Source organism: Diplotaxodon limnothrissa, linkage group LG7 (assembly GCF_057381915.1).
Source record: "Diplotaxodon limnothrissa isolate DT_005_m linkage group LG7, D_limnothrissa_male_GT1.1, whole genome shotgun sequence".
Taxonomy (NCBI): domain Eukaryota; kingdom Metazoa; phylum Chordata; class Actinopteri; order Cichliformes; family Cichlidae; genus Diplotaxodon; species Diplotaxodon limnothrissa.
Window position 1 is genome coordinate 41,436,651 of NC_140602.1, and position 26,559 is coordinate 41,463,209.

Consider the following 26,559-nt stretch of genomic DNA (forward strand, 5'->3'; position numbering starts at 1 on the left):
TTCAAAATACATGAAAACCTGAAAGATGTGTTTTATTGTAACTCATTATTGTAAAAAGTGATCATTAAAATGTGTTCAGAATTTGCAAAGTGATGATGATTTATCTTGTGAATCATAACACATTGGTTTTGCCTACATAAGCTACCATTATAAGTTGAAAGTGCCTGTATCGGTATTGGTATCAGTAAGGTCCCTGATACCAATACCAATACTTGATTTTGGTCCAATACCAAAATCCCCAGTATCACAAAGCACTTCCTGTGTGATACTGGATACTTCCAAACTGACCTTAGATGTGGATTTATAGAGAAAAGTTTTTTAAGTGAACAATGTTCATCAGTGCATAAAGTGTGAATGTAGCTTGTGGTGCAAAGCACTTTGGTCAGTAATACTTAACAGTCTACTTAGGTTTAGTTTAAGAAAGTAACAGGCTAATAATGCATATTGTCAAAAGGATCATAACTGTTTTGATTACTGTAATTATTTTAAGTATAGCTCTTTAGTGCTTCGACTAACACAGTTTAAATGCCACACAGTATATTATGGGCTACAGCCAGTTCATCCAAATAAAATGACAAGTCAGTCTGGATCACGTCAGTTTTCAATGCATTTGAAGATGAGTCATCCCTTTGCCCCATAGAAAAGCACTGAAGCAGAGGTAAGAACGTTTTTTAGTGTGCCCATGTGTGCATTTTACAAATGTGGGTACAACTCAGTGTCTAACTAAAGGAATGGCCTTTTTCTGTTCATTATGCGCCTTCATTCACTGAGTGACTGAGTGAAGGGACTAGCTGGGAACCAGTGACACCATATATGAGAAATGACTTGTAATAGACTATTGCTCCACAAGAACTCCTCATCTCCAGCAGTCTGTCTGGAATCTTCACTGGCACTGAAAGGAATACAAAATACAGAAAGAGAGAGTGAGAAAGAGAGAGGGGGAGGCTGAGATTGAGATTGATTGACTAGCTCAGAGTGGTAAAGATGCCAGGAACGAGAGCTGGACAAAAAGGTTGCAGAGAGATGAGGTGAGTTACAGGGAGTTATAGGGATCATTTTGCCTTTTAAAGGGAACAAAGAGATGCTCAACACAAGGCCCAGGATATAAAGATGATTCTGGGGGCTTATTTACCAGAGGGTCAGAGGGATAAATTCACAAAGCTCCCTTCTACTGTCTAAATTAAAAAAAAAAAAACATAGATTTTTAGAGGCAGCAGGTTTTAAATGAACAAGGATCTATATTTTTTTTCCAGAAAGGGTCAATGGCAAAATAGAAACAACCAAAACTGGACAGGTTTAGGGTAAAGCAAAAAGGTTAAAAGTTGGGATGGTACAGTTACTAAATAATTACTGTGCAAAATCTTTTGCTGGAAAAATGTTTAAAGCTGTCCATAATGATATGTTCACTATCTACAGATTTACAACTTACTAAATACATACATGAATTTAATTATAAAATTAATCTGGTTATATTTTTCCTTCTACACGTACTTGGTTCTAAATGATGCTTATAGGATGCTGCTTTTATGCAGGTTACTTGTTTTTACCCAATCTTTAGAAATAATTACAGTCACAATTACCCAAGTTTTTTCAGTGTGTTATGCTGCTATTACTGTAATTAAAATCCAGCTTAATATTATTATTATTATTGTTATTGTTGCTAGCTTGAAACTGGACACCCTTTACACACTCCCCGTTCATGCTGACAGGCCGCAGCTCAGACTTCCTCCTTCTGAAGTCGACTACCAGTTCTTTTGTCTTGGTGATACTGAGGTCCAGGTTGTTGTCTACACACCAATCTGACAGCCTCTGAACCTCAGCTCTGTACACCGTTTTGTCTCCCCCAGAGATGAGCCCCACCACGGTGGTATCATCTGCAAATTTAATGACTGTGTTAACTGGGTGGGAGCTAACACAGTCATGTGTGTACAGAGTGTACAGTAGGGGATTCAGTACACAGCCTTATGGAGAGCCGGTGTTAAGGCTGAGGGCTGAGGAGAGATGAGGCCCCACTTTCTGTACACAGTCTGACAGGAAGTCTCTGATCCAGCAGCAGGTGGTAGAAGGAAGCTGTTAAACCTCAGGATAAAAAAGCTTGGAAACTCAGGTGCCCATATGTATGTATGTATGTGTATGTATGTCTAAGTATATGGGTCATTATTCAGGCTTTATGTAAAAAGCCTGAATAATGACCACTTACTTAATAATTACTGGCCCATTTCTAAACTGTCAGGTTTAGGTTCTGGAAAATGTGACAAAGACCAGAGGGAGACTCACACAATAAATACACAGGAGAGAATCAGGGTAGAGGAAACGCCCGGGGAACATGGCTGAAAAGAATCTAAATTGTGTTGTCTTCGTATAGCTTTGAATAATTACACAGTATCCACTTGTGTTTTGCGAGCGTCTGCTCCAAACATTTTCTTATTTCATTCACAAGTCAGTCTTCTTTTATAGAGGCATTCATGAGCCCTCTCAAATACAGCGCCCCCTACTGGCAAAACCCCATTGGCACATGAACACCCACACATCACCACATCCCCTTTTCTCTGACAACATAGGTCCCACGAATCAACATATACACATATTTGTATTACAACAATAATTTTTTTTTCTCTCAACACCATCAGAATATAAAATAAAAACAAATCCAGTCATAGCTTTACAGATTAAGCCTAACTGGTCTCTTGACCTTACGCTCTGACCTCCTCAATACAGGTTCTGAAACAACTGCACTTTTCTCCACATGCTCATGTCCATCCAGTGGTTTTAAACCAGACACTATCTCTGCATGTGACACATCAACATTTTCATCTTCCTCACCATATTGTTCCTCCTGAAATGTCTCTTTAGTCTTCAGCAAGTTACGACGGTTCCTTCTGAACACATGACCTTCTTCAGTTCTTACGTCATATGATCTCGGACCTGCTTCCTGAAGAACAATGGCTTTCCTGCTCCATGCATTCTGATCTTGGATTCTCACTACATCATCCTTTGCAAGCAATCCAAGTGCTCTTGTTCCCTTGTCGTATTGCAGTTTTTGCTTCCATTTCAGATGCTCCTGCTTTTTTATAATTTCTTCACTCTTCTTACTTTCTGCATAGCAGGGCAAAGTTGTGTGTAGCTTACGATTCATCAGCAATTCTGCAGGGGATAAACCACAGTCAAGAGGAGCAGTCCTGTAGCTCAGCATAGCTAAATAAGGATCTGATCGACTGTCTGTAGCCTTCTTCAGAAGCTGCTTGATGATATGCACTCCTTTTTCAGCCTTGCCATTTGCCTGTGGATGTTGAGGACTTGATGTGACATGTTTAAAGCCGTATTCTCTTGCGAAATTCTGCCATTCTTTGCAATTATAGCAAGGACCATTGTCACTAATGACAGTTTCAGGTATTCCGTGCCTGGAAAAGATAGACTTCACATGTGTGATCACATTATTAGCAGTTGTACTTGTAAGCAGAGCAATCTCAGGAAAGTTAGAGTAATAATCTATCACCAACAGATAGTCTTTCCCATTAAAATGAAATAAATCTGTTCCGACTTTCCTCCAAGGCGCTGTAGGAAGTTCAGGAATCATCATGGGTTCTCTTGCCTGTCTGCTCTGAAACTTGTTACATGTTTCACACTTTCCAACCATGGTCTCAATGTCTTTATTAATGCCAGGCCAGTACACAGTGTCTCTAGCTCTCCTTTTACACTTTTCTATTCCCAGATGTCCCTCATGTATTCTTTGAAGTATCAGCTGTCTCAGACTATGTGGTATCACAATCCTATTGCCTCTCAACAGCAGTCCATCTACCACATTGAGCTCCGATCTAACATGATAATACTTTGAACAAGACCCTTTGGGCCAGTCTCCTTGGATATTTTCCATCACCGTTTGCAGCTCCCTGTCTGCAGCTGTCTCCTCGCATATTTGTTTTATCTTTGCGTCAGACACTGGCAGAGACTCCACTATCATATTAACATGATCGTCTACTTCTTTCTCAGTGGAGCTTGCGTGACACACCTCTGATGCTCGCGACAGTGCATCCGCTAAAGCTAAATGCTTTCCTGGTGTGTATATCAAGTCAAAGCTGTACCTTTGCAGTTTCATCATGAGACGTTGAATCCTCGGCGACATCTCGTTCAGATGTTTCTTAATGATTGACACCAAAGGACGATGATCTGTCTCAACTGTAAAGGTAGGAAGACCATAAACATAACAGTGAAAAATATCAAGTCCATATGCCAGTCCGAGACATTCTTTCTCAATCTGAGCATATCTGGTTTCAGACTTAGTCATGGATCTAGAAGCATAAGCAACTGGTTTCCAACTCCCCTCTTCAGCTTGAAGTAAAACAGCTCCAAGCCCATCCTTTGAGGCATCTGTTGAGATTTTCAGACTCTTAGTTGGATCATAATATGCAAGCACTGGGCGCGTTGTCAGTGTGGTTTTCAAATCATTCCATTCTTGTTCATGCCTCGCTGACCATTTAAATTCTATGGAATCACGAAGTAACTCCCTTAGTGCTGATGTTCTCACTGACAAGTTAGGTATGAATTTTCCTACAAAGTTTATCATTCCCATCACTCTGAGCACACCTCTCTTATCTGTCGGGCGTGGCATTGTTGCGATGGCTTTTACTTTTCTTTCATCTGGCTCAATACCTCCAGCAGAGAATTTGTCTCCCAGAAATGTTATTTCCTTCACACCAAAATGACACTTGTCACGATTTAGCTTTAATCCATTCTCCCTCATCCGCTGCAGCACCTTCACCAGTCTTTCATTATGTTCCTGTAGGGTGGAGCCCCATATAACCACATCATCAACATAACAGCGAACACCTTGTAAACCCTCTAACATGTTGTCCATGGCACGATGAAAAATCTCAGATGCTGAGATTATGCCAAATGGCATTCTGAGGAATCTATACCTGCCAAAAGGTGTATTGAAAATACAGTATTTTGAACTTTTCTCATCCAGCTTTATTTGCCAAAAACCCTGTGCTGCATCTAGCTTTGAAAAGTATTTGGCGCCTGCCATTTCACTTGCAACCTCTTCACGCTTTGGTATTTGGTAGTGCTCACGTTTTATGGCTTGATTTAAATCGCCAGGGTCCATGCATATTCTCAAATCATTGTTTTTATTCCTTTTATCCTTACCACAGAGCGTAAGGTCAAGAGACCAGTTAGGCTTAATCTGTAAAGCTATGACTGGATTTGTTTTTATTTCTTTTATCCACACACACCATTGAGTTTACCCACGCAGTCGGTTCTTCCACTTTTGTAATGACCTGCAACTGTAACATCCTGTTAAGTTCTTTCTTTAAACGGTCCTTCAGTGGAGCTGGGACTCTACGTGGTGCATGGATCACTGGCTTTGCATCCTCTTTCAGCTGGATACTGTAATTGCATGGTAGACATCCCAAACCTTTGAAGATATCCTCATAATGCTGTACAATGGAGTCAACTGCTCCTCGCTGTCCACTTTCTGTTTCTGGACAGCTGATGTGATACACTCTTTCTACTAGGTTCAATCTTTTGGATGTCACGCCACCCAGCAGTGATTCACGACCTTCTGGAACAACATTAAAAAATACATCATAATCTTTATGTTTTATTGTCACTTTAAGCCTGCATTGACCACTGCTCTCAATATACTTTCCATTGTAGTCTTTTAGAGGTACTCTTTTCTTTATTATTTTGGGCTTTGGTTTCATGGCATGGATCTCTGTCATGCTGATTAGGTTCGCCTGCGCACCTGTATCAATCCTTAGTGCCACCAAAGCTCCTTGTATTGGGAGTGAAACAATCCACGTGTCTTCATAATCTGAGCATCGCTCACTGTCCTCTGCTTCGTTATGCTCACTTTTTACATCCTCAAGTGACACTATGCCCACAAAGAAAGTCTCGCTTAAGTCAGTCTCTTCAACTACATGCACTGATTTGGGTTTGGCTTTCGACAGACATTGTTTGGCAAAATGATTTTTTCCATCGCATTTCAAACATCTTTTGCCATAAGCTGGACACTGTCTAGGTTCATGTCTGCTACCACATCGCTTACAGGAGTACACTGTATCCTCTTTGCTGGGCTTCTGCGACATATTCTTCCTCATTTTCTTTTTAACCACAGCTATTCTTGCACTATCATGTACTGCAGCGACGCTTGTCTCATTAAATGTCTTTGCATGCTGCAGGGCTAACTCACTTGCATGACACAGTCTTTCTGCTTCATCCAGAGTTAACTTGGAATCTCTGAGCATCCGTTCTCTAGTCCGTTTATCATGGATCCCATACACAATTTGATCACGAACCATAGAATCTTTCAGCTCTCCAAAATCACATGACTGTGCCTTCAGCTTCAAATCAGTCACAAAGCAATCAAAAGTCTCTTCTGGTTGCTGCATCCGAGATCGGAAAAAATACCTTTCATATACTGTGTTCTTCTGTGGTGAACAGTGTGCATCAAACTTTTCAATCACTCTGTCATACTTATTCCTGTCACCAACTTCCTCAAACTCAAACGTGTTGAAGACTTCAATGGCTTGAGGACCAGCTACCGTGAGCAGCAATGCAATTTTCCTGGCATCGGGTTTAGAGTCCAGTCCCATGGCAGCCATGTACAGCTCAAACTGCTGCTTAAAACACCGCCAGTTGCTGTCCACATTCCCCACCAGTTTCAGTCCTTCCGGAGGCTTCAAACTTTCCATCTCAAACAGAACTTTGAGCTACTATCGCTTCCGCTCTCCCACTTTTACTCCTGGTACCATGTGTTGTCTTCGTATAGCTTTGAATAATTACACAGTATCCACTTGTGTTTTGCGAGCGTCTGCTCCAAACATTTTCTTATTTCATTCACAAGTCAGTCTTCTTTTATAGAGGCATTCATGAGCCCTCTCAAATACAGCGCCCCCTACTGGCAAAACCCCATTGGCACATGAACACCCACACATCACCACAGGTGACAGACAGGAAGTTACACAAGACCTGCTCCTTGTCTTGTGTAAAGGACTAAGAATATAAATAACAAAACTTGAGAGCACAGGGGAAATATAATTAAACTCGAAGACAGAACATCATAGAACCAGAACCTAAGACATTTCACAAAATCGAAAACAAGTCCCAAACCATAAAAACTCGAAGCACATGGCCAAGAAACCTAGGATCCTAACCAATGTCAAAGGAGCTTGCAAAGAAAAGTGTCTGGACTTCTTTAAGTTGCTTGAAGACGTTTCACCTCTCATCCGAGAAGCTTCTTCAGTTCTAAGGTCAAATGGTGGAGAGTCCCAGATATAAACCCAGATATAGACCCAGCAACACGCTCAGACAAAAACTGGTTCACCCGAAAGACAAAACGCCAAAACACAGACTTAACAATGTGGTGTATGCTGTACAGTGCAGCGAGGAATGCTCAGACCTCTACATTGGAGAGACCAAACAGCCACTTCACAAGCGCATGGCACAACACAGAAGAGCCACCTCCACAGGACAAGACTCAGCAGTCCATCTGCATCTTAAGGATAAAGGACACTCTTTCGAGGATGCCAATGTTCACATTTTGGACAGAGAGGACAGATGGTTTGAAAGAGGAGTGAAAGAAGCCATCTATGTCCACTGTGAGCGACCATCTTTGAACAGAGGCGGGGGTTTACGACACCAACTCTCTGCCATCTATAATCCAGTTTTGAGATCCCTTCCCAGACGCCTTAACACCCACTCACATCCTGGGCCATCTGACCTCAGGAATTCGCATGATAAGGTGGGGCCAGGTTTCACAATGAACACACCCGAAACTCTGGCTGATTGGGACCCACACCCAGTTTCACACCTTGGCTCAGGCAATTAGAGGATCATCAGGGGGTCCTTTTGTCCCTCTGTGGGGGGTTACTCCCACTAGGTTTATATCTGGGACTCTCCACCATTTGACCTTGGAACTGAAGAAGCTTCTCGGATGAGAGGTGAAACGTCTTCAGGCAACTTAAAGAAGTCCAGACACTTTTCTTTGCAAGCTCCTTTGACTACGATGACCTGGATGACTGAGAACCTTCACAGACATCCTAACCAATGGCCTTCCTGATGCAACCTCAAAGGGAACTGTCTGCCTTCCAATGATGAAATTGAGGATTTTTCACTTATTAGACAAATATGTGCACTACACTATGGAGTTAAAATCTTACTAAGCACTTTTAAAGAATTAAATGGCCTTGCTCAAAATTATATCAAGGACTTGGTAATCCTCTTTGTGCCTGGACACGATTGGGTAGTACACGAGGGTCAGTGGGCCTTTTATGTTCAAGCTTCCAAACTGTGGAACAGTCTGCCCTTCGGGATCACGGTGTGAACTTCCTTAATAATAGCTTTTAAAACTCTTCTTAAAACATTTATTTTTCATAAAGCTTTTATGAATACTTTTAAAAGTGGCAATGCTGGTTTTATTGCTCTTCTATATTCCTGATATTTTTCTTGTTTTTCTGTTTTTAACTATTTCCTAGATTTAATAATACATCTTTCTCCAAAGTACTTTGTAGCTTTTTTAAGAAAAGTGCTATATAAATAAAGTTTATTTTTAGTATTACTAAAACTAGCAGTTGAAACATATACTTAGAGCATTGTCCAGGAACCTGCTGTGTTTCTGCTAAAAGAAAACTTTGCAAAGGCAATTTATTTAACTGCCACTTTAGATGACTTGGTGATTTCAAGGAAGATGGCGCCGGTGAGGTCGGCTGCCGTCACGACTGCTCCGACCACTTTTTCTTTGTCTTTGTTTTTTAAGTTAGTTTTCAGCGTTTCTAAATCGGCAAAATCATCACCATTGGGTACATTAGGTATGACAGTGACACTCTTGTTTCTATTGGTATACAATGTACTCACAATTCGAAGTTTTTAACTCCGGATCCGAGCTGGCCGAGTGAGATCTCGAGGGAGAACAAAGGGAAGCGGCGGCGGCCTAGAGGGAAGCGAGCCGGCGTCAGGAACAGGCTGAGAGCTCGTGCACACCGCACACCTCTGCCTAGCATCCTGCTCGCCAACGTCCAGTCACTGGAGAACAAGCTTGACGACCTCAGGGCCAGGATAAAGTTCCAGAGAGACATTCGGGACTGCAATCTCCTCTGCTTCACCGAGACATGGCTGAACCCAGCGGTGCCGGACCACGCCATCCAGCCGGCCGAGTTCTTCTCGGTTCACCGCATGGACAGGACACGGGACTCGGGGAAGTCAAGGGGAGGCGGCGTGTGTTTAATGGTGAACAACAACTGGTGCAACAGTGCGAACGTTGTTCCTCTCACACGCTCCTGCACACCAAATCTGGAACTACTGTCCATCATGTGTCGTCCTTTTTATCTACCTCGGGAATTTACATCGGTCATTGTAAGTGCCGTTTATATTCCACCACAAGCGGACACGGTCACCGCCTTATGCGAGCTGCATGAGGCACTCACACAGCACCAGACACAACACCGGGACGCTGCGCTTATTGTGACGGGGGACTTTAATAGCGCCAACCTCAAACGCGCAGCGCCGAACTTTTATCAACACATCACCTGCCCCACCAGGGGTGAAAGGACACTGGACCACTGCTACACTACGGTCAAGGACGGCTACAAGGCACAATCCCGCCCCCCGTTTGGCAAATCTGATCACGCCGCCATCTTCCTCATGCCAAAATACAAACAAAGGCTGAAACAGGAAGTTCCGGTTCAGAGGAAGGTCGCGCGCTGGACGGATCAATCGGTGGCCGCGTTACAGGACGCACTCGATGACGCAGACTGGGGCATGTTCAGAAACAGCTCCGACGATGACGTCAACGTGTTTACGGAAGCGGTTGTGGGATTCATCGGGAAACTAGCGGATGATACCGTGGAGACAAAGACTATCACAACGTTTCCCAACCAGAAGCCGTGGGTGGATAAAACCATCCGCGACGCTCTGAGATCCCGCACCGCTGCCTACAACACGGGACTCATGACGGGGGACATGGACCCGTACAAAGCCGCGTCATATAACGTGCGGAGGGCGGTGAAAGAGGCGAAGCAGCGCTACGGGAGGAAACTAGAGTCACAACTCCAACAGAGTGACTCTAGGAGCCTGTGGCGGGGACTAAGGACAATAACGGACTATAAAGCACCAACAACCGGTATGACGAACGCGGCCGTGACTCTGGCAGACGAGCTGAACACTTTCTATGCTCGCTTCGAGGCTGCAGCTAAGGTCTCCAACAATGCTAGTGTTAGCGGCGCTAACGGCTGCAGACAGGAAGATACTGCCAGCACCGGAAACGTGCTCGTCATCTCCGAGCATGAAGTAAGGAGAGCCTTCAAGAGAGTGAACACCAGGAAAGCAGCAGGACCAGACGGCATCCCAGGTCGTATCCTAAGAGACTGCGCATACCAGCTAGCTCCTGTGTTCACTGAGATATTCAACATCTCTTTATCTCAGTCGGTGATCCCCACATGCTTCAAAGAGTCCATCATTGTTCCTGTCCCGAAGAAACCCCACCCTGCTTCTCTCAATGACTATCGCCCTGTAGCCCTCACCTCAGTAGTGATGAAGTGCTTTGAACGCCTGGTCAGAGACTTCATCATTTCTTCACTACCAGACACACTGGACCCACTACAGTTCGCTTACCGTCCAAATCGTTCCACAGACGATGCCATCTCTCATCTCCTCCACACATCACTCACTCACTTGGACACTAGAAGGGGGAATTATGTTAAAATGCTCTTCATAGACTACAGCTCTGCATTTAACACCATAATTCCCTCCACACTCACCACCAAGCTGGAGCATCTGGGACTCAGCTCATCTATGTGTCAGTGGATCTCCAACTTCCTAACTGGCAGACCACAGGCAGTAAGGATGGGCGGACATGTCTCAGCCTCCACCACTCTCAGCACTGGAGCCCCCCAGGGGTGTGTTCTGAGCCCCCTGCTGTACTCTTTGTACACATATGACTGTGTGGCCACTACCAGCTCCACCACCATCATCAAGTTTGCTGACGACACCGTCGTGGTGGGCCTGATCTCTGATAACAACGAGACGGCCTACCTGAAGGAGATTAGGAATCTGGAGAACTGGTGCCAGAGGAACAACCTCCTTCTAAACGTCAGTAAGACAAAGGAGCTGATAGTGGACTTCAGCACTAAGCAGGAGAGGAACTACCAGACCCCCGTCATCAACGAGTGCCCAGTGGAGAGAGTGGACAGCTTCAAATACCTCGGAGTTCACATCACGCAGGACCTGTCATGGTCCTGTCACATCAACACCGTGGTGAAAAAGGCCCGACAGCGTCTCTACCACCTCAGACGCTTGAGAGACTTCCAACTGCCCTCCAAGGTGCTCAGGAACTTTTACTCGTGCACCATAGAGAGCATCCTGACGGGAAACATCTCAACCTGGTTCGGGAACAGCACCATGCAGGACAGACGAGCTCTACAGAGGGTTGTGCGATCAGCTGAGCGCACCATCCGCTCCGAGCTCCCTGACCTGCACTCAATCTACAGCAGGCGGTGCTGGACCAAGGCCAGGAAGATCGTGAAGGACCTCAGCCATCCCAACAACAGACTGTTCTCTCTGCTGAGGTCAGGAAAGCGATTCCGCTCCCTGAAGACCAACACAGAGAGACTGAGGAGCTTCTTCCCGCAGGCGATACGGTCTCTCAATCACACCACCACACAGTACTGACCCACACATACAGTTCTTACACACACACTGGACTTTCTGGACTTTGGTTTTGCACAACACTGGTCACTATATTCTTCATTTCCGGTTAATACTTGTACAGCTGCTGTTATTGTGTATATATTTATTTATATTTAGATTTCTTCATACATTCTTATATAGTTCTATATTGTGTATTGTGTATTTTGTTGTACAGTTATTTTATTTTCAACTTTAATTTATATATTTATCTTTATCTTATTCTTCCCAGTTAAATTTACCCTTCATTCTAATTTGTGTTGTACAGTTATTTCATTTTTAACCTTAATTTATATTTTATTCCTTCCTAGTTAAATTTACCCTTTTTAATTTTTCATATTTATTTCCTTTCTTATTCATAGCCTTTTCCTTTTTTGTTTTCTTTAGGTCACGAGCAGTTGTCCAAGCATTTCACTACATATCGTACTGTGTATGACTGTGTACGTGACAAATAAAATTTGAATTTGAATTTGAATTTGAAAGTGATAGTTGGTAGATGAAAACAGGGTTCCCCACGCACCTTTCAAAAAAATATAGATGAATTCAGAGCTTCTCAGCAAACTTTCAAAGGATTAAAATGACTGACTGGAGCAAAGTGATAAATTCACAGTGTATTTCTGCCTGCTTCTGAAAGAGTCCTACATTAAATTAACAGGGATAACAGCACATTTTTTTTGTTATGATTGTTGAAATGGTGTGTTCATATATATAGTAACATGTGGACATACAAATGTGTTTGCACAGTCACATTACATGGAACTGAATCCCCTTTAGGGATTAAAAGCAGCCATCCAGTGTAAATCATCTTATTTTAGTGCAGTGTTTATGAAAGTTATGGTGAAAGCTAGGTTTACGCTGGTATTAGGTATACTTGGGCGATCTTCACAAAAGAAATGTAAATCAATGCAATCTCCGTTGAAGTGACAGATATGTCTGTTGGTGTGTGCACATTCTAAAGTAAATTTAGTTAGAGTCCGCTCAGGAATAACAGCATTGACAAGATCACCCTTCTGTGTAACTGCTCTGTTTAATTTAACCTTAAAAGCCCTGCAAAAAGATCACAATGCTGTGCTTCACATATGACTTCTGTCTCTCTGGAAATACTTTTTTGTGAACAAACTCCTTCTCTATCTGCCTGTCTGATACAGGCAAAGCCAAAACCAACACATGCTTGTGAGCATAATAGAGCTGATCAAAGAGCCGTGTCTGCAAATGGATCTGACTTACTGTCTCTCTGGACACCACTCAGTAACAATGAAGGCTTTTGAAAGAAAGCACTTATCTGACTGCTGTAGAATAGCCTGACCTAGATTAATCCAGTCATTTCTTTCATTGCAGCGTATTTATCTTCTTGTTTTTTAAAGTGCCCAACACATCACTGAAGTGAAGCCAATACGAAACGAAGTCAGCCATATTAATGGTTCATTTGCCAGTAACATTTTCCTGCTTTGAAATCATGACAAAGCACGTTTCTCCCAAAGTGTGTTTTGGATTAATAGATCTAATGGTCACACTTGACCTCTGGGTGATGAATTAGTTTTGTCATCTAGGGAGTTTGGACAGAAAAGCATCTGGACTTCTTTAAGTTTCTTGATGCCGTTTCAAGTCAAGTCAAGTATTTATTTATTGTCATTGTCAAAGAACAATGAAATTGTGTTTGGGGCTTCCGTACAACCCGTAAAAAAACAAAAAAACAAAACAAATACCCCTTAAAACCCAAGTGTAAATATTTAACCCAGTGTGACTTCAGTGCAATGAGACAATCCTTAGCAACAACATGAGAACAAGACAGGTAATGTTCATAGGACATTCAGACAAAGACCTGAGAAACATGACAAAATGCAACAATGCAACCCGTTCAATATTATTGTACTGTGAGATATGATGGTTGTCTATTTAAGAAAGAGGGGGGGGGGGAATAAAGATATAATGCACCAATGCAAACCAGTTCAGTGCTATTAAGAAGTTGGATATGGTTATTGTCCGTGAGAGGGGGGCAGAGAGGGGAGGGGGGCAGAATTCAGGAGCCTCACAGCCTGTGGATACAGGCTGTTGGCCAGTCTGGATGTTCTGGCCTGTATAGACCTGTACCTTCTCCCTGAGGGCAGCAGGTGGAAAAGGTGGCGCACAGGGTGATGTTGGTCCCGCAGGATACTGTGCACCCTCCTCAGACAGCGAGTGGGGAAGATATTACTAATCTCTGGCAGAATTGTTCCAATAATTCTGCCAGCTTCTTTCACCACCCGCTGGAGTGCTTGCTGGTCGGCCTTGGTGCAGCTGGGGAACCACACTAGAAATCCATGCGTCAGAACGCTGCTGATGGCACAGTTGTAGAAGTTCAACATCAGAGGTCTGGGAATGTGTGCGCTCCGCAGTCTCCTCAGGTAGTAGAGGCGCTGTTGGGCCTTCCGTGCAACTAAGGTGATATGGTTGCCCCAGGACAGGTCCTCAGTCACAGTTACCCCCAAGAATTTAAAACTGCTCACCCTCTCCACCGCCTTACTACCAATGAAGAGAGGCAGATGGTTGTTATGACCCTTCCTCCGGAAATCTACAATGATCTCCTTGGTCTTTTTGGTGTTTAAGACCAAGTTATTGTCGTGGCACCATGACTCTAGTTGTTGCACCTCTGTCCTGTAGTTTGTCTCATCGTTGTTGGATATAAGTCCGAGCACTGTGGTGTCATCGGCAAACTTAACAATGAGATTGGACGCGCAGGAGGAAATACAGTCATGGGTGAAGAGAGTGTATAGCAGAGGGCTCAGAACACACCCTTGAGGGGCACCGGTGTTGACCACAAGGGTGGAAGAGGTGTTCTTACCCACTCTGACACTCTGTCCGCAGTTAGTGAGGAAGTCCACAATCCAGTTGCACAGAGAGGAGTTGAGTCCCAGTTGGTGGAGTTTGGGACGGAGTTTATATGGCCGGATGGTATTAAAAGCCGAGCTGTAGTCTACAAAGAGGAGCCGTGCATAGGTGTTCCTGTGTTCCAAGTGCTTCAATAATGTGTGCAGCACTATGGCGATCGCATCCTCAGTTGACCGGTTCTCCCTGTATGCAAACTGGTGCGGGTCCAGAGATGGTGGAAAAGCAGCTCTGATGTGTTTAATGACCAGTCTCTCCAGGCATTTGGCGGGAATGGGGGTGAGTGCCACAGGTCTGAAATCGTTCAGACATGTGACATTTGACTGTCTTGGGATGGGAACGATTGTTGCTGCTTTGAAACAGGATGGTACCAGTGAACAGGACAGCGAGGTGTCATATATAGAGGTGAAGACGTCCGCCAGGTCCGCAGCACAGTCTTTTAGCACCCGGCCCAGCACTCCATCTGGCCCGGCCGCCTTCCTGGTGTTAATGCTCCGGAACACACGCCTCAGCTCATGAGTGCTCAGGACCGGAGCAGGGTCGGTTGAGGGGAGAGGGGACAGGACAGGGTCGGTGTTCTCCCTATCAAAGCGGGCATAAAAGAGGTTTAGGTCCTCAGCCAGAGTAGGACTATCGGCTGAGGGTGATGGTGTTCTCCTTTTGTAGTCCGTGATAGCCCTGATGCCTTCCCAGACCTGCTTTGGGTTTGTGATGTTCTCAAACCTGGCCTCGATACGCCTCCTGTGCTGCTGCTTGGCAGTCTTGATGCCTCTTCTCAGGTTAGCCCTGGCAGCACTGTATGCCTCCTGGTCCCCGGAGTTGAAAGCATTGTTCCTCGTTCGAATAAGTTGTTGAACTCTGTGTGTCATCCAGGGTGGATTATTAGGGAACACACGAAGTCGTTTCCAAGTTGTTACATTGTCCACACAGAAACAGATGTAGTCCAAGACAGTGGAGGTGTAACTGTCCAATGCGACACGATTGTCAGTGTCCTGCACCTTAAATACCTCCCAGTCTGTGCAGTGGAAACAGTCCTGAAGCATCGGAATAGCATCCTGCGGCCATGTTCTCACGGTTTTGGTTGTAATCCCAGTGCTCTTGATCTTTTGTGTGTATATTGGGTGTAGCAGAAGGGAGAGATGGTCTGACAGACCCAGGTGGGGATAGGCCTGGGCTCCGTATGCGTTCGCCATGTTGGTGTACACCTGGTCCAAAGTTCTATCTCCTCTGGTAGCACACTTCACATTTCGGTGGAAATTGTGAAGTACAGATTTCAGGTCCGCGTGATTAAAATCCCCAGCCGCAATAAAGACACTGTCCGGGTGTGCTACCAGGCTGTTATTAATGCTGCTGCTCAGTTGTGCTAACGCTAGCTTAGCATTAGCATCTGGTGGAATGTAAACAGCGCAGATGTAAACGGCAGAAAATTCCCGAGGGAGATAGAATGGACGGCACTTTAACACCAACAGTTCTACCTCTGTACTGCACAGTCTTTCCGTTACCGTGACGTTCGTGCACCAGAAGTTGTTAATATAGATGCACAGCCCCCCGCCGGTCTTCTTACCCGAGTCCGCAGACCTGTCGGCTCGATAGGCGGTGCGGCCTGCTAGATCAATAGCCGCATCGGGAATGGCGCTGTCCAGCCAGGTTTCAGTAAAAATCATGCACGAACAGTTGTTGAAAGTCCGTCGAGTGGCGATCTGCAGTCGTATTTCATCCAGTTTGTAACGGATTGAACGGGCATTGGAGAGGAATATGGTCGGGAGTGGTGGTTTAAACGGACTAGCCTTTAGCCGTGCCCACGGGCCTCCCCGCCTGCCTCTCTTCTGCCTCCGCTCGCAGCGTCTCCTCCTGCGGCTTGCTGTTGCGGGTAGCCCCGGGGGTTGCTTGTTGATCTCCGGGGGGATGAGATACTCGGATGTTAATTGAAGATCTCCACGGCTTAGTTGTAGTAGATCATCTCTATTATATTGAAGTAACCCCAGACTGTGTGAAATGATACACAGTACCACCAAAAGTGCAAAAGTGTAGGAGCTCCGGGCCGCTGCGTCTGTGCGCGCCGCCATTTTGAACTTTGGCATCAACAACCGTTTCACCTCTTATCTGAGGAGCTTCTTTAGTTCTAAGACCAAATGACACACTATTGATCATGTGCCTCACCACATGAGCCAAGGTGTGAAAAAGGGTGTGGTCATTATCAGCAGAGATTTAGGGTGAAACCCTATTATGTGACTTACAGAGATCAGCTGATGTGAATTTGGCATTAAGGCGCTTGGGAAGGGATCTCAAAACTGGACTGTAGGTGGCACACAGTTTGAGTCATAAGCCATCTCAAAAATAGTCATTTACAGTGGACATAGATGGCGGCTTTCACTCATACTTGAAACCATCTTCTCTGTCAAAAATGTGAACACTGGCATCCTCGAAACAGTTACCTTTATCCTTTAGATTCAGATGTACAGCTGAGACTTGTCTTGTCAAGGTGGCGCTACTATGTTGTGCCATGCGTTTCTCCATTGTAGACGCCTGAGCACTCCTTGCTGCACAGCACATCATACTCTGTTGTTTAGTTTGTGTTTGGGAGTTTTGTCCTTGGGATGAACCAGTTTTTGTCTGAGTGTGTGGCTGGGTTTGAAGTGCACTAAGATGTTGTGCTTGGTGAAGACTTTCCTGAGTTGTCTGATAAACCTGCTACATAAGGGATGACAACGTTGTTCCATTTGTCATTCTGTTTCTCCCTAGTTGTTGTCTGACCTTCTTTACTGTGCATCTTTGCTGATTTGATGAAAGCCCAATTACTACGACCTGGATGACTGAGAAGCTACACAGACAATTAGCTTTGTCGCTCGTCTCTGGATGCTGCATTTTGAGGCTACTCATTTCTGGCAGGCATCACAGTTTTCCTTTATGTCAGATGATTTGTCGACTTTTAATGAATTCAAGATGTATAATTCAGTTAAACGGCATCATCTTAAATCTGTCTGAGTATTTATCTTCTTATAATACTGAAACATTGCACTGGCTTGTTACTAAATCCAATATCCCTCCTGTGTGGAGAGTGAAAAGATTAAAAACATTTTCTAGGGTTTTTTTTTCTTCCTTTTACTCACGCTAACCCTAAAAATATATATTTTCCCCTATACTTTGTTGGTGTAGTTTTCCTCTCACATAGCCATACACATCTTGTGATCTGGAAAGTCTAAATTATCCACAGGTATGTTTGTGTCTGCCTATCCCCTCTGTTCATTTGCCTGTCACACAGAGCACAGCTGGGATCAGCATCAGCCTGTGATGGCCTGTAACAACATGGAGGATAAAGGAACAGAGGGCGAAAAAAAAAACCCTCTCCCAATTTTGTCGATATTTGTGCTAGTGCTTGTGCTGTCCATTAAAACTAAAAGCATTTCACCATGTGATCAGTGGGCAGCTTTCTCCTGCTCGACTGCGAGCCCATCCCTCAGCGTGTGCTGTAAGCACCAGATGCAGCACGAGTGACATTTGTGATGGATATCCCTCAGATATTTTGGAGCGAATATTTGATATCATAAGCTTCTTATTGTGCCTGCATACTGCTTTTTTTTGACAATTGCGCAAACAACAAAAGTACCTTGTAATGTCAGGCTATATAACAAAGGACTTACGAACAAGATATTTGGTGTAGATCCGTTTGTATTTGTTCTGTATGTGGTTCCTGAAATGTAAAAAAAAAAATAAGAATGTGCAGCTGGCTTGAACGTCTTTATATTTCACTGTATTGTAAAGAGATTTTATTCAGTCTAAGTAGGACAAAAATCCATCCATCAATTTTCTGGAATGCTTAGAAAACCAGGTTCACATGGTGCTAAACCCTATACCAGCGTAGACGCAACACTTGTATCCACACCTACGGCCAGTTTAGAAAACAAGTTAACTTAACATGCACGTTTTTGGACTGTGGGAGGAAGCTGGAGCAGAAAAAGAGAAAACCCACGCAGACACATTTAATTGAGGATGCAATTAATAATAGCCAGCCAATCTGTTTTCTGAGATTTTGCAGCAGATTTTGATTGTTTAATGCAATATGACTCATAGCGGAGCACATCCCTTGCACACTAAGCTGTATTTTGATACGAGGCATATCATGTGTCTCCATTCCAGAGACAGCAGTAATATAAGACCAGTAGAACAACATTTACCAAAGGAACATATATGCAACCAATGTTTCACATGATGTCGGGGTAGAAGGGAAAAGTTGCTTCTTTAAAATCTCAAAGACTAGAACACAAAGAAAAAAAAAGTGGGAGCTGTAACATTGCTCAGAACTAGTAGCAACATCACATGTCCATTAGTATGTACAACTATAAAACAGAAGGTTCTTCACCTTTTGACTTTTCTAGAGGAGTTAAAATGTGGTTTCGATGCTATGTGTGATATTTAATATTTTACTTTCTTGACTCATTAATTTCATATTTATGACCAAGAGGTGCTCTGCAGTGCACCCATTGTGTGTAAGGTTAAATTCTACATTACTGCGGCAGGATGTTATTGTTGTCTTGGCCACCTTGCCAAAATTGGACAACATCTACCGACATCTGAACGAAACCATTGACTTTAACCTCAAAGAACAGACTGTTTCAACACTGCTGAGACAATAAGACTATATATGCAAAGACACTGTGCTTTTTGTCCCTACTGGGGCGATCGTGGCTCAAGAATTGGGCGTTCGTCTTGTAATCGGAAGGTTGCCGGTTCGAGCCCCGGCTCTGACAGTCTCGGTCGTTGTGTCCTTGGGCAAGACACTTCACCCGTTGCCTACTGGTGGTGGTCAGAGGGCCTGTTGGCACCAGTGTCCGGCAGCCTCGCCTCTGTCAGTGCGCCCCAGGGTGGCTGTGGCTACAATGTAGCTTGCCATCACCAGTGTGTGAATGGGTGGATGATTGCGTATAGTGTAAAGCGCTTTGGGGTCCTTAGGACCGAGTAAAGCGCTATACAAATACAGACCATTTCTGTCCTCCAGCTGGGAAGAACCTGATTCATCTGCATTTTTCTGGAAGACAAGTGAATCCTGAATTTATTGGATTTCATATCTCATAAACTCATAAAGAAGAATAGCACATATGCATCCGGGGGATTCTGCGTGTATTCAAACCCATTTAATTGCAGATTTTATTGTAAATTAATTAAACTGTCATTTTGCCATCTGTCTACTCTCAGTAATTCATAATGGCTTTTGGGGATATGTCTTTGCACACATCCCCAAAAGGTGTTAGATTGGATGGAAAGTAGACTGCAGTCTTCAGTTCCCTCTACAGTACAGGGTTTAAGTCTGGGCTTTGGCTTGGCTATTCGAGGATAATGAAAATCTTGACCTGAAGCCACTCCTGACTTTTCCTGGGTGTACACTTTGAATTAAAGGTGGAGTGTGACTTCAATCTCAGGTCAATTGCACTATGTCTCACTGCTGAGAAGGAAGATCTTGTTACGGTGCTGCCTTCACCATGCTTTACTCAAGGTGTGGTATTAGCCAGGTGATGGGCAGTACCAGATGTTAGCCAGCCGTAGGAGCCTAGGCTTCTGATGAAAGCAACCTTTACATATTTTCAAAGAGAGGTGCACTGTTTTTACCTTGTTTTTACAGGAGCTGTCGGCATCACATTTTTCTTAGATGTCATAAGTTACCTGTACCCTGCTTTTGTTGTCACTGTTGCAATGACCAATGAAGGTTGATGCAGATTTACATTGTTAAATTAAGCATTATAACTGAACTTTTTCTGTATCCAACCAGCTGCTTGGGCTCCTTAACCTATCCAAGCAGCAACACCAATTGAAAAGTTAAAAACAAAAGTGAAACATAAAACGAGAGAGAGAAAAAACTTAAAACAATAGTAGTCCGAGATAGGACTTAAACCTAGCTTAATAGGTGGAGGTCACATGATTATAAAATCCATCACACAATTCCCCATCAGGGAACAAGATAATACAAGTTAGAAAATGATCAGCTCACATCAGTAGAAGTAAGAATGCTTTAGATGAATAGATCTTTTTTCATGATGTCAGTGTACTTTACAGGCTTAAAATAATTTAGAAAACTGCAAGCAAGCTATCATGGGCCATTTATTCAAAACAGCTTCCTTGCAGCCACTCTGCCATAAAGGCTTGATTGATGGAGTGATGAGATAGTTCAGCAGGTTCTCTGCTCTACAGAGGACTTTTGAAACTCTGTGATTACGTTGAATTCTTTGGCACCTCCCTGCTTGAAACCTTTCTTAGTCAATTACTAGTTTTGGATATGTGAATTAACCTAAGAAGATCCTGGTAGTTAAAGACTTTTAAATTCAAAATTTTGGGAGATAATCAAAAACGTACATAGTCAAAGAATTATTTGGAATTTCGGGTTTGCAAGTATACATTAATCAGAAATTATTATTATTACTTTTATGATGCATTTTTTAAATTTATTTTTACAGACAAGGAATGTTTAATAATCAAGAAACTGCAGCTTGTCTAAATGTGTAAGCTTTGCCAGAAAAAAACTAAACAAAACCTGAACATGATGAATGACTTTGATTTAGATCATTAGTCACTCATTTGACACATTGCTGTGGAAAGACTCATAGAGTTAGCACAGGACTAACTTTTGTCTAACTCTGACAAAGCTTGTTACATCACATTATCTTTCTTCTGGATCATGAGCACAGGAAAAACAAAGATACCTGTGTGGCAAAAAGAGTATACTAATTAGCACTGATCACAATAGTGCACATAAATTGTTGATTGAGATGAATTATGTGTGTGGGTTCTTTAAACTAGCTGTCTGTTAAAAATCACACATGGCTTTGGCCATTGTTTAAGCCCCACACTAATACTTATCTCCCAGACCTTGTCAATACATGCTGTGAGTGTCACCTACCACTCAGAGGTTAAAAGGATGACGAAAGTGGATATCTGTATTCACATACTGTCCACAACCTATTCCTTTTTAAATATATATCTATATCTATCTATATATATCTATCTATATATATATATATATATATATATATATATATGAATACTAGAAAATATTTTATAGGTAGCGTTAGGATGACCAGAAATCCCTCTTTATGTGGCATTACACAGCATTTTCATTCCTTGTCACACAGCTTAAAATGATATCACAAATTTGACTAGTCCCAATGCTTCTTACTTGAGAAACACTTGGTTGTCTCATATCTGGAGCCACAGGTTGGCTACAGATATGAGAAAATGCAGCTCTGCAGCCAGGGTTACATGATGCAGATGACAGAGAAGAAAAAGCACAAAAGAGGGGAGAGTGAACGTACAAAGTTGCAAACATGCAATGGTGGCATATGAAAATATGGGGAAAGGGAAAAGAGTATGAAGTTTATCATGAGAGATCTCCCAGCAGCCTAAGAATAGCCTAACTGAGCAGTGGTACATAATCATCTGAGCTAGCCCCGACTGCAATCTATCAAAAAAAAAAACAAGGTTCTAAGCCCATTCTGAAAGGTAAAGAAGGTGCCTGGCTTTCAAATCGAAACTAGGAATCAGTGCCACAGGACACAATATTCAGCTGGTGAACACATGGAAAGATAGAGTGTTTACCACAGCAGCAAGCACTAACCACAATCAGTCATCAAAAGTAAGTGTGCACTGCAAATTATCTGGTGCTTGCCATGATTTAAAATCCTATTTTTAGACAGGCCAGATTATTTGCCTTGTTTTAAAAAAGATTTACTTGTTTCTAAGTCTGGATTTTAGATAATAAACTTAAATTGAGAATAACCATATAATTGTGTCTATATTAGTACAGAAATCCAGAAATGGGAAGAATAACTCTTAAAATAGCCTACATTAGGTCTCTCACCAGATGTCTCTCAAAATATCACTTGTTTCAAGATAGAGTGACAAACTCAATTTGCTTGATTTAGGAAATTCACACAAGGCACCTGTTGAAAATATGATTTATTCAAAATCATGTCTGACTTCAAAGTTGTACATATAAAGGAAAAAAATTAACCACAATTTATGATACAAATCACATTTCAAAGACAGCTGTTTGTCACAGCATGCCAGCATTATGTGGTACAACATTGACATTGGTTTAGGGAACATTTAATGACTGTCAACTGATATCATCACAAACTACACTAAGCCAATACTTGGTGCAACCCTAATCTTAAGGGTGATTTCTATGGGAAATAATATCAGAAAGACTGTATTTGATTGGCACAAACACACTGTCCCTAAAACTAATAGAAAAGTATGAAGTATAATCAATGAGCTCATGGGCTAATTCTGTAGTTTGAGCAACAATGGGCACAGTTACTTCATATGCCAATAAGTCTTCATTTAAATTCAAAGTTTCATAGCGTTGGTACTCAAAAGCAATAAAAGATGAGTCAATCAAAAAGATATCCTTTATCAGTCCAAACACAGGGAAAGTGCCATCCACGTCTGCAATAATCATGGACTTCCCAGCAATGTATTTATTGCCATTTAGAACATACCATTTCACTGAGACAACAGACTGCATGACATCTATTCCAAAAAATTCTTTAATTTTTTTCCTAACATATTCATTATTTTTAGCTGATACTGGCCCGGATTCCTTTTCTTTCGCAAAAATAGGATGTTCAGTGCCTATTTCATTTTGACAACACTCAAGAAATTGATTGTGGTTTGCAAGGGATTTACAAATATTTTTAAAATTTAACTTAGAAGCCCACTGTTTAAAATAGGAGTGCTTTGCCTCAAAGCGCATGCACATACTCCTTATTAAAGGTCCAAGCGATAAGATTTGACTGGGAAGATGCAACATATAATGTTGCTTAGGTATTATATTGGCTTCGGGAAAAAGTTGCTTGAACTGATACAGGTGTTCTTCAATCATACTTCTCAGTTGCAATACAGTTTGTAAAGAAATAATGGGAGCAAGAACTATTTGAATTATCATAATTAACTTTCTAATAAATACAACATACTCACTCTCCACACCATACAAAAGAAAAAGTAATATTTTTAAAAGAATTAGCATCTGTCCACAAGACTGTTTCAATTTGTTGTCATTAGCCGCTAAAGTGCCAAAGCTAATAGGACATGGTTTATCCCGTATTTCAAGAGGTGAGTAAGGAAAATTTTGAATGTCTGAATTAAACTTGTCTAATTCTAATTGTCCTGAGAGAATTAGGTGTTTTAATACAAATTTAACTTCCATTGATGCAACACCTTCAAAAATAACATGCATTATGTCCTGTGGAGTTTGTTTGATCAGGTCAAATGCAGGAACATCAACTAGTCTGCTTCTTCTATTAATTCCATAAGTAGTTTTGAGGGACGCTTTCAATAAATCTGTGCTTGCTTTATCTATTTCAAAACACTGCCTGATATGTTTCTCCAGAGTTCTGTGAACAAACTTCTTCTCCTCAAAAACACTTTGCATATCATCAAAGTTGCATTCACAGTGTCTACATTTGCTATAAGCAAAACCAATCCCTTCTTTAAAGCCAGCAATCTCATGCTGGGCTAGCGTGTCTCCGCAAATGGCTATAACAGCACCAAACAATTCAATTTCACCATTTGACATTTTAATCCTTACACCATTGTAAAGCAGTGATAGATCTTGAAGTATTCTTTTCAGTACAACATCAATACCCCACTGAGAAATGTCATTTGCTTTAGCAATAGCAAGAAGTCGTATTGCAGCTAACTTTGACCTAAATTTTGGATCAATATTTCCTAAAGTATAATAAAACATGACCAATTTGTTTGCAGAAGCATGGGACCCTAAGGGGTTACATATTTCAATTTCATCTGTGTACAGTATTAATTGCAATGCATTTGGCCTCTGAGAAAACAAGGGGTGAGATGTAAAGAGGGACCCGTCTCTAAAATCATAGAAGAATCCCTCTCTGCTTCTTTGTGGTGCAGTGTTCAACATGGTAAAGATTCTCTCATTAGTCATTAACTGCTTTAGACTTTCAATTAATGGTACATAGTAAAAACTTTTGTTCCTTAAAGACATGACCCTTGAAAGACCTTGCTTTACCCAACATATCTTCTGGGATACTACTACTTCCTCTGCGTTGACTGGACAGAACATTTCCCCTATGGCTCTACTCTGTCCATATGCAATGGTGGAGAAAGGATCCATGAATTTATCAAATGTAGCCAAAGCCTCATCTTGAAGCTGAGTGGTTCCCTCGGCATTATCTTCAAACACTGTCTTCATTCTTTCCTTGAGCGTATCCAAAAGAACAGCCTGATACTGTTGCACTCCTGAGATGATATGTTTGACCGTTCTCTGTGAAAACATTTGAAACAAAAGTAACTTATTCTGCATTTATATAAAATAATAATAATTCTGAATTCCATTATGAACAAGTAAGACATTGATTGCCTTATGTAATGTATTGATCCATTAAGACTATAACATACCTGTGATAAGTGGCACTGTTCTTGAACACAGATAGCAAAAGCTGCAGCAGATCTGGTAATATCATGTCTGGTAAAGGATGTTGTAGCAACAGCTTCTTCCTTTAGAGCAGAAAAACAAAGTTACTCCAAATTCCTGGCCAATTATAGAAATTCTTACATAACAGGTATAATCAGTTACACCTAATGATTGGTCCATTAAAAAACAAAGTGCATGACAGTGACTAGTGTTACAGTTGTGAATATTCAATATAATATAAGATAATATAATATTCATTCTTTGGAATAAAGAAAAAAGAAATGGAAAAGAAATCAAAGACAAAGAAACAATAAAAAAGGGGTTGTCCATTTTTTTGATGAGGCTAGGGATTGGATTCATGAGAATGAGATTTTATCTTTTTAAATAATGAATTTTTGTTTGCACTTAGATATTAGTTTCTTTACATGTTTGTTGTATTTATTAAATTATTTATGTATTTTTAAATCACGTAATTTAGATTTGCACTCAGAATTTATGTTAGTATTAGTATATGGATATATTTTATTGTATGCATTTATTAATTTATTTAATTTTCAAGAAAATCATTCTTATCCATGTTTTGGCAGTATTTCTGGCCAACAGATTTTTTTTACAGTGCTTCCAAATACTCTGTGTCTTACCTGAAACCGTATTCACCACTTATAATTCCTACGAGATACCCAAATTGCTGCCACATTGAAAGATTTAAGCGCGCTGAGAGTGTCTTTGATGCAAACTTCACCAGGAGACATGCCAGCCGCAGAGTGTGTGCCTTCTCCGGCTGCAGCATAGCCTGTACTATCTACACTGAACTGCTATTCTGTTTATTTATTTTTTATTTCATCCTGCAGGATGAAATTGTGATTTAAAATCCAACCATAGTGGAAATCGCTTGTAACAGTTTGAAGAACAATATCTAGCGGTATAATATCGCGAGATCTCGTTAAATTTCTCTTGACTAAAAATGGAGAAAAGGATTAAAAGTAATATAGGACCAAATACGAGGAGTTAGACATAGCTAAATTTGTCATCAGAAGCCACACTACATTTTATTTAGTTTAACACTTACCGTGATCGGGCTGTCAACAACCTGAGGCTCCTGCACTTCAGCCAAAGATCCACCAGTTGATATTTCCACGGTGCTGGTTGTTGTTGCAGTACTACAGTTGGCAAAGACTGAAACACCAACATTTTCCGATCCTAAAGAGTGGGATGTTGGGGGGATCCTCCATCCTCTTGGTGGGCTTCCATTCGTCAAATACAGAGGGTGCGTCCGTTTAATGTGGCGAAAGAATGAGTTAAAAACTCTGAAATCTTGTTCACAGCCATCTATTCCACAGTAAACCCAAAAATCCTGCCTTCGACCATGAGCTGCATTTATGTGGCTAAGGAGCACCTTCAGAGTTAAAGAAACAAAGATAAAACAGATCATACATCTCCAGAGCGCCATGGTGAACTGTTTTCGCGCTGTAGCCATACAGCATACTTTACCGCTCTCCACTGAAGGCCACAGATGAGAGTGTGGGACCATGGGAAAGGTAGGCAATTTTTAAAATATATGTATCCTTAATTATCCAATTTTT

The 26,559-nt window shown here is 42.0% G+C and overlaps 1 protein-coding gene across 1 annotated transcript; it reads right to left on the reverse strand.

Moving 5' to 3' along the window:
• Positions 1-6,879: 6,879 nt before the first annotated feature.
• On the reverse strand, positions 6,880-26,437 carry LOC146628798 (uncharacterized). The gene is made up of 5 exons (XM_085357082.1): positions 26,046-26,437; positions 24,961-25,059; positions 23,735-24,826; positions 16,047-16,439; positions 6,880-6,993 (listed from the first exon to the last, which is right to left on the reverse strand). Exons 1-5 carry the CDS (start codon positions 26,424-26,426, stop codon positions 6,880-6,882), a joined length of 2,079 nt encoding a protein of 692 aa, XP_085213208.1. The 5' UTR covers positions 26,427-26,437.
• Positions 26,438-26,559: the final 122 nt, after the last annotated feature.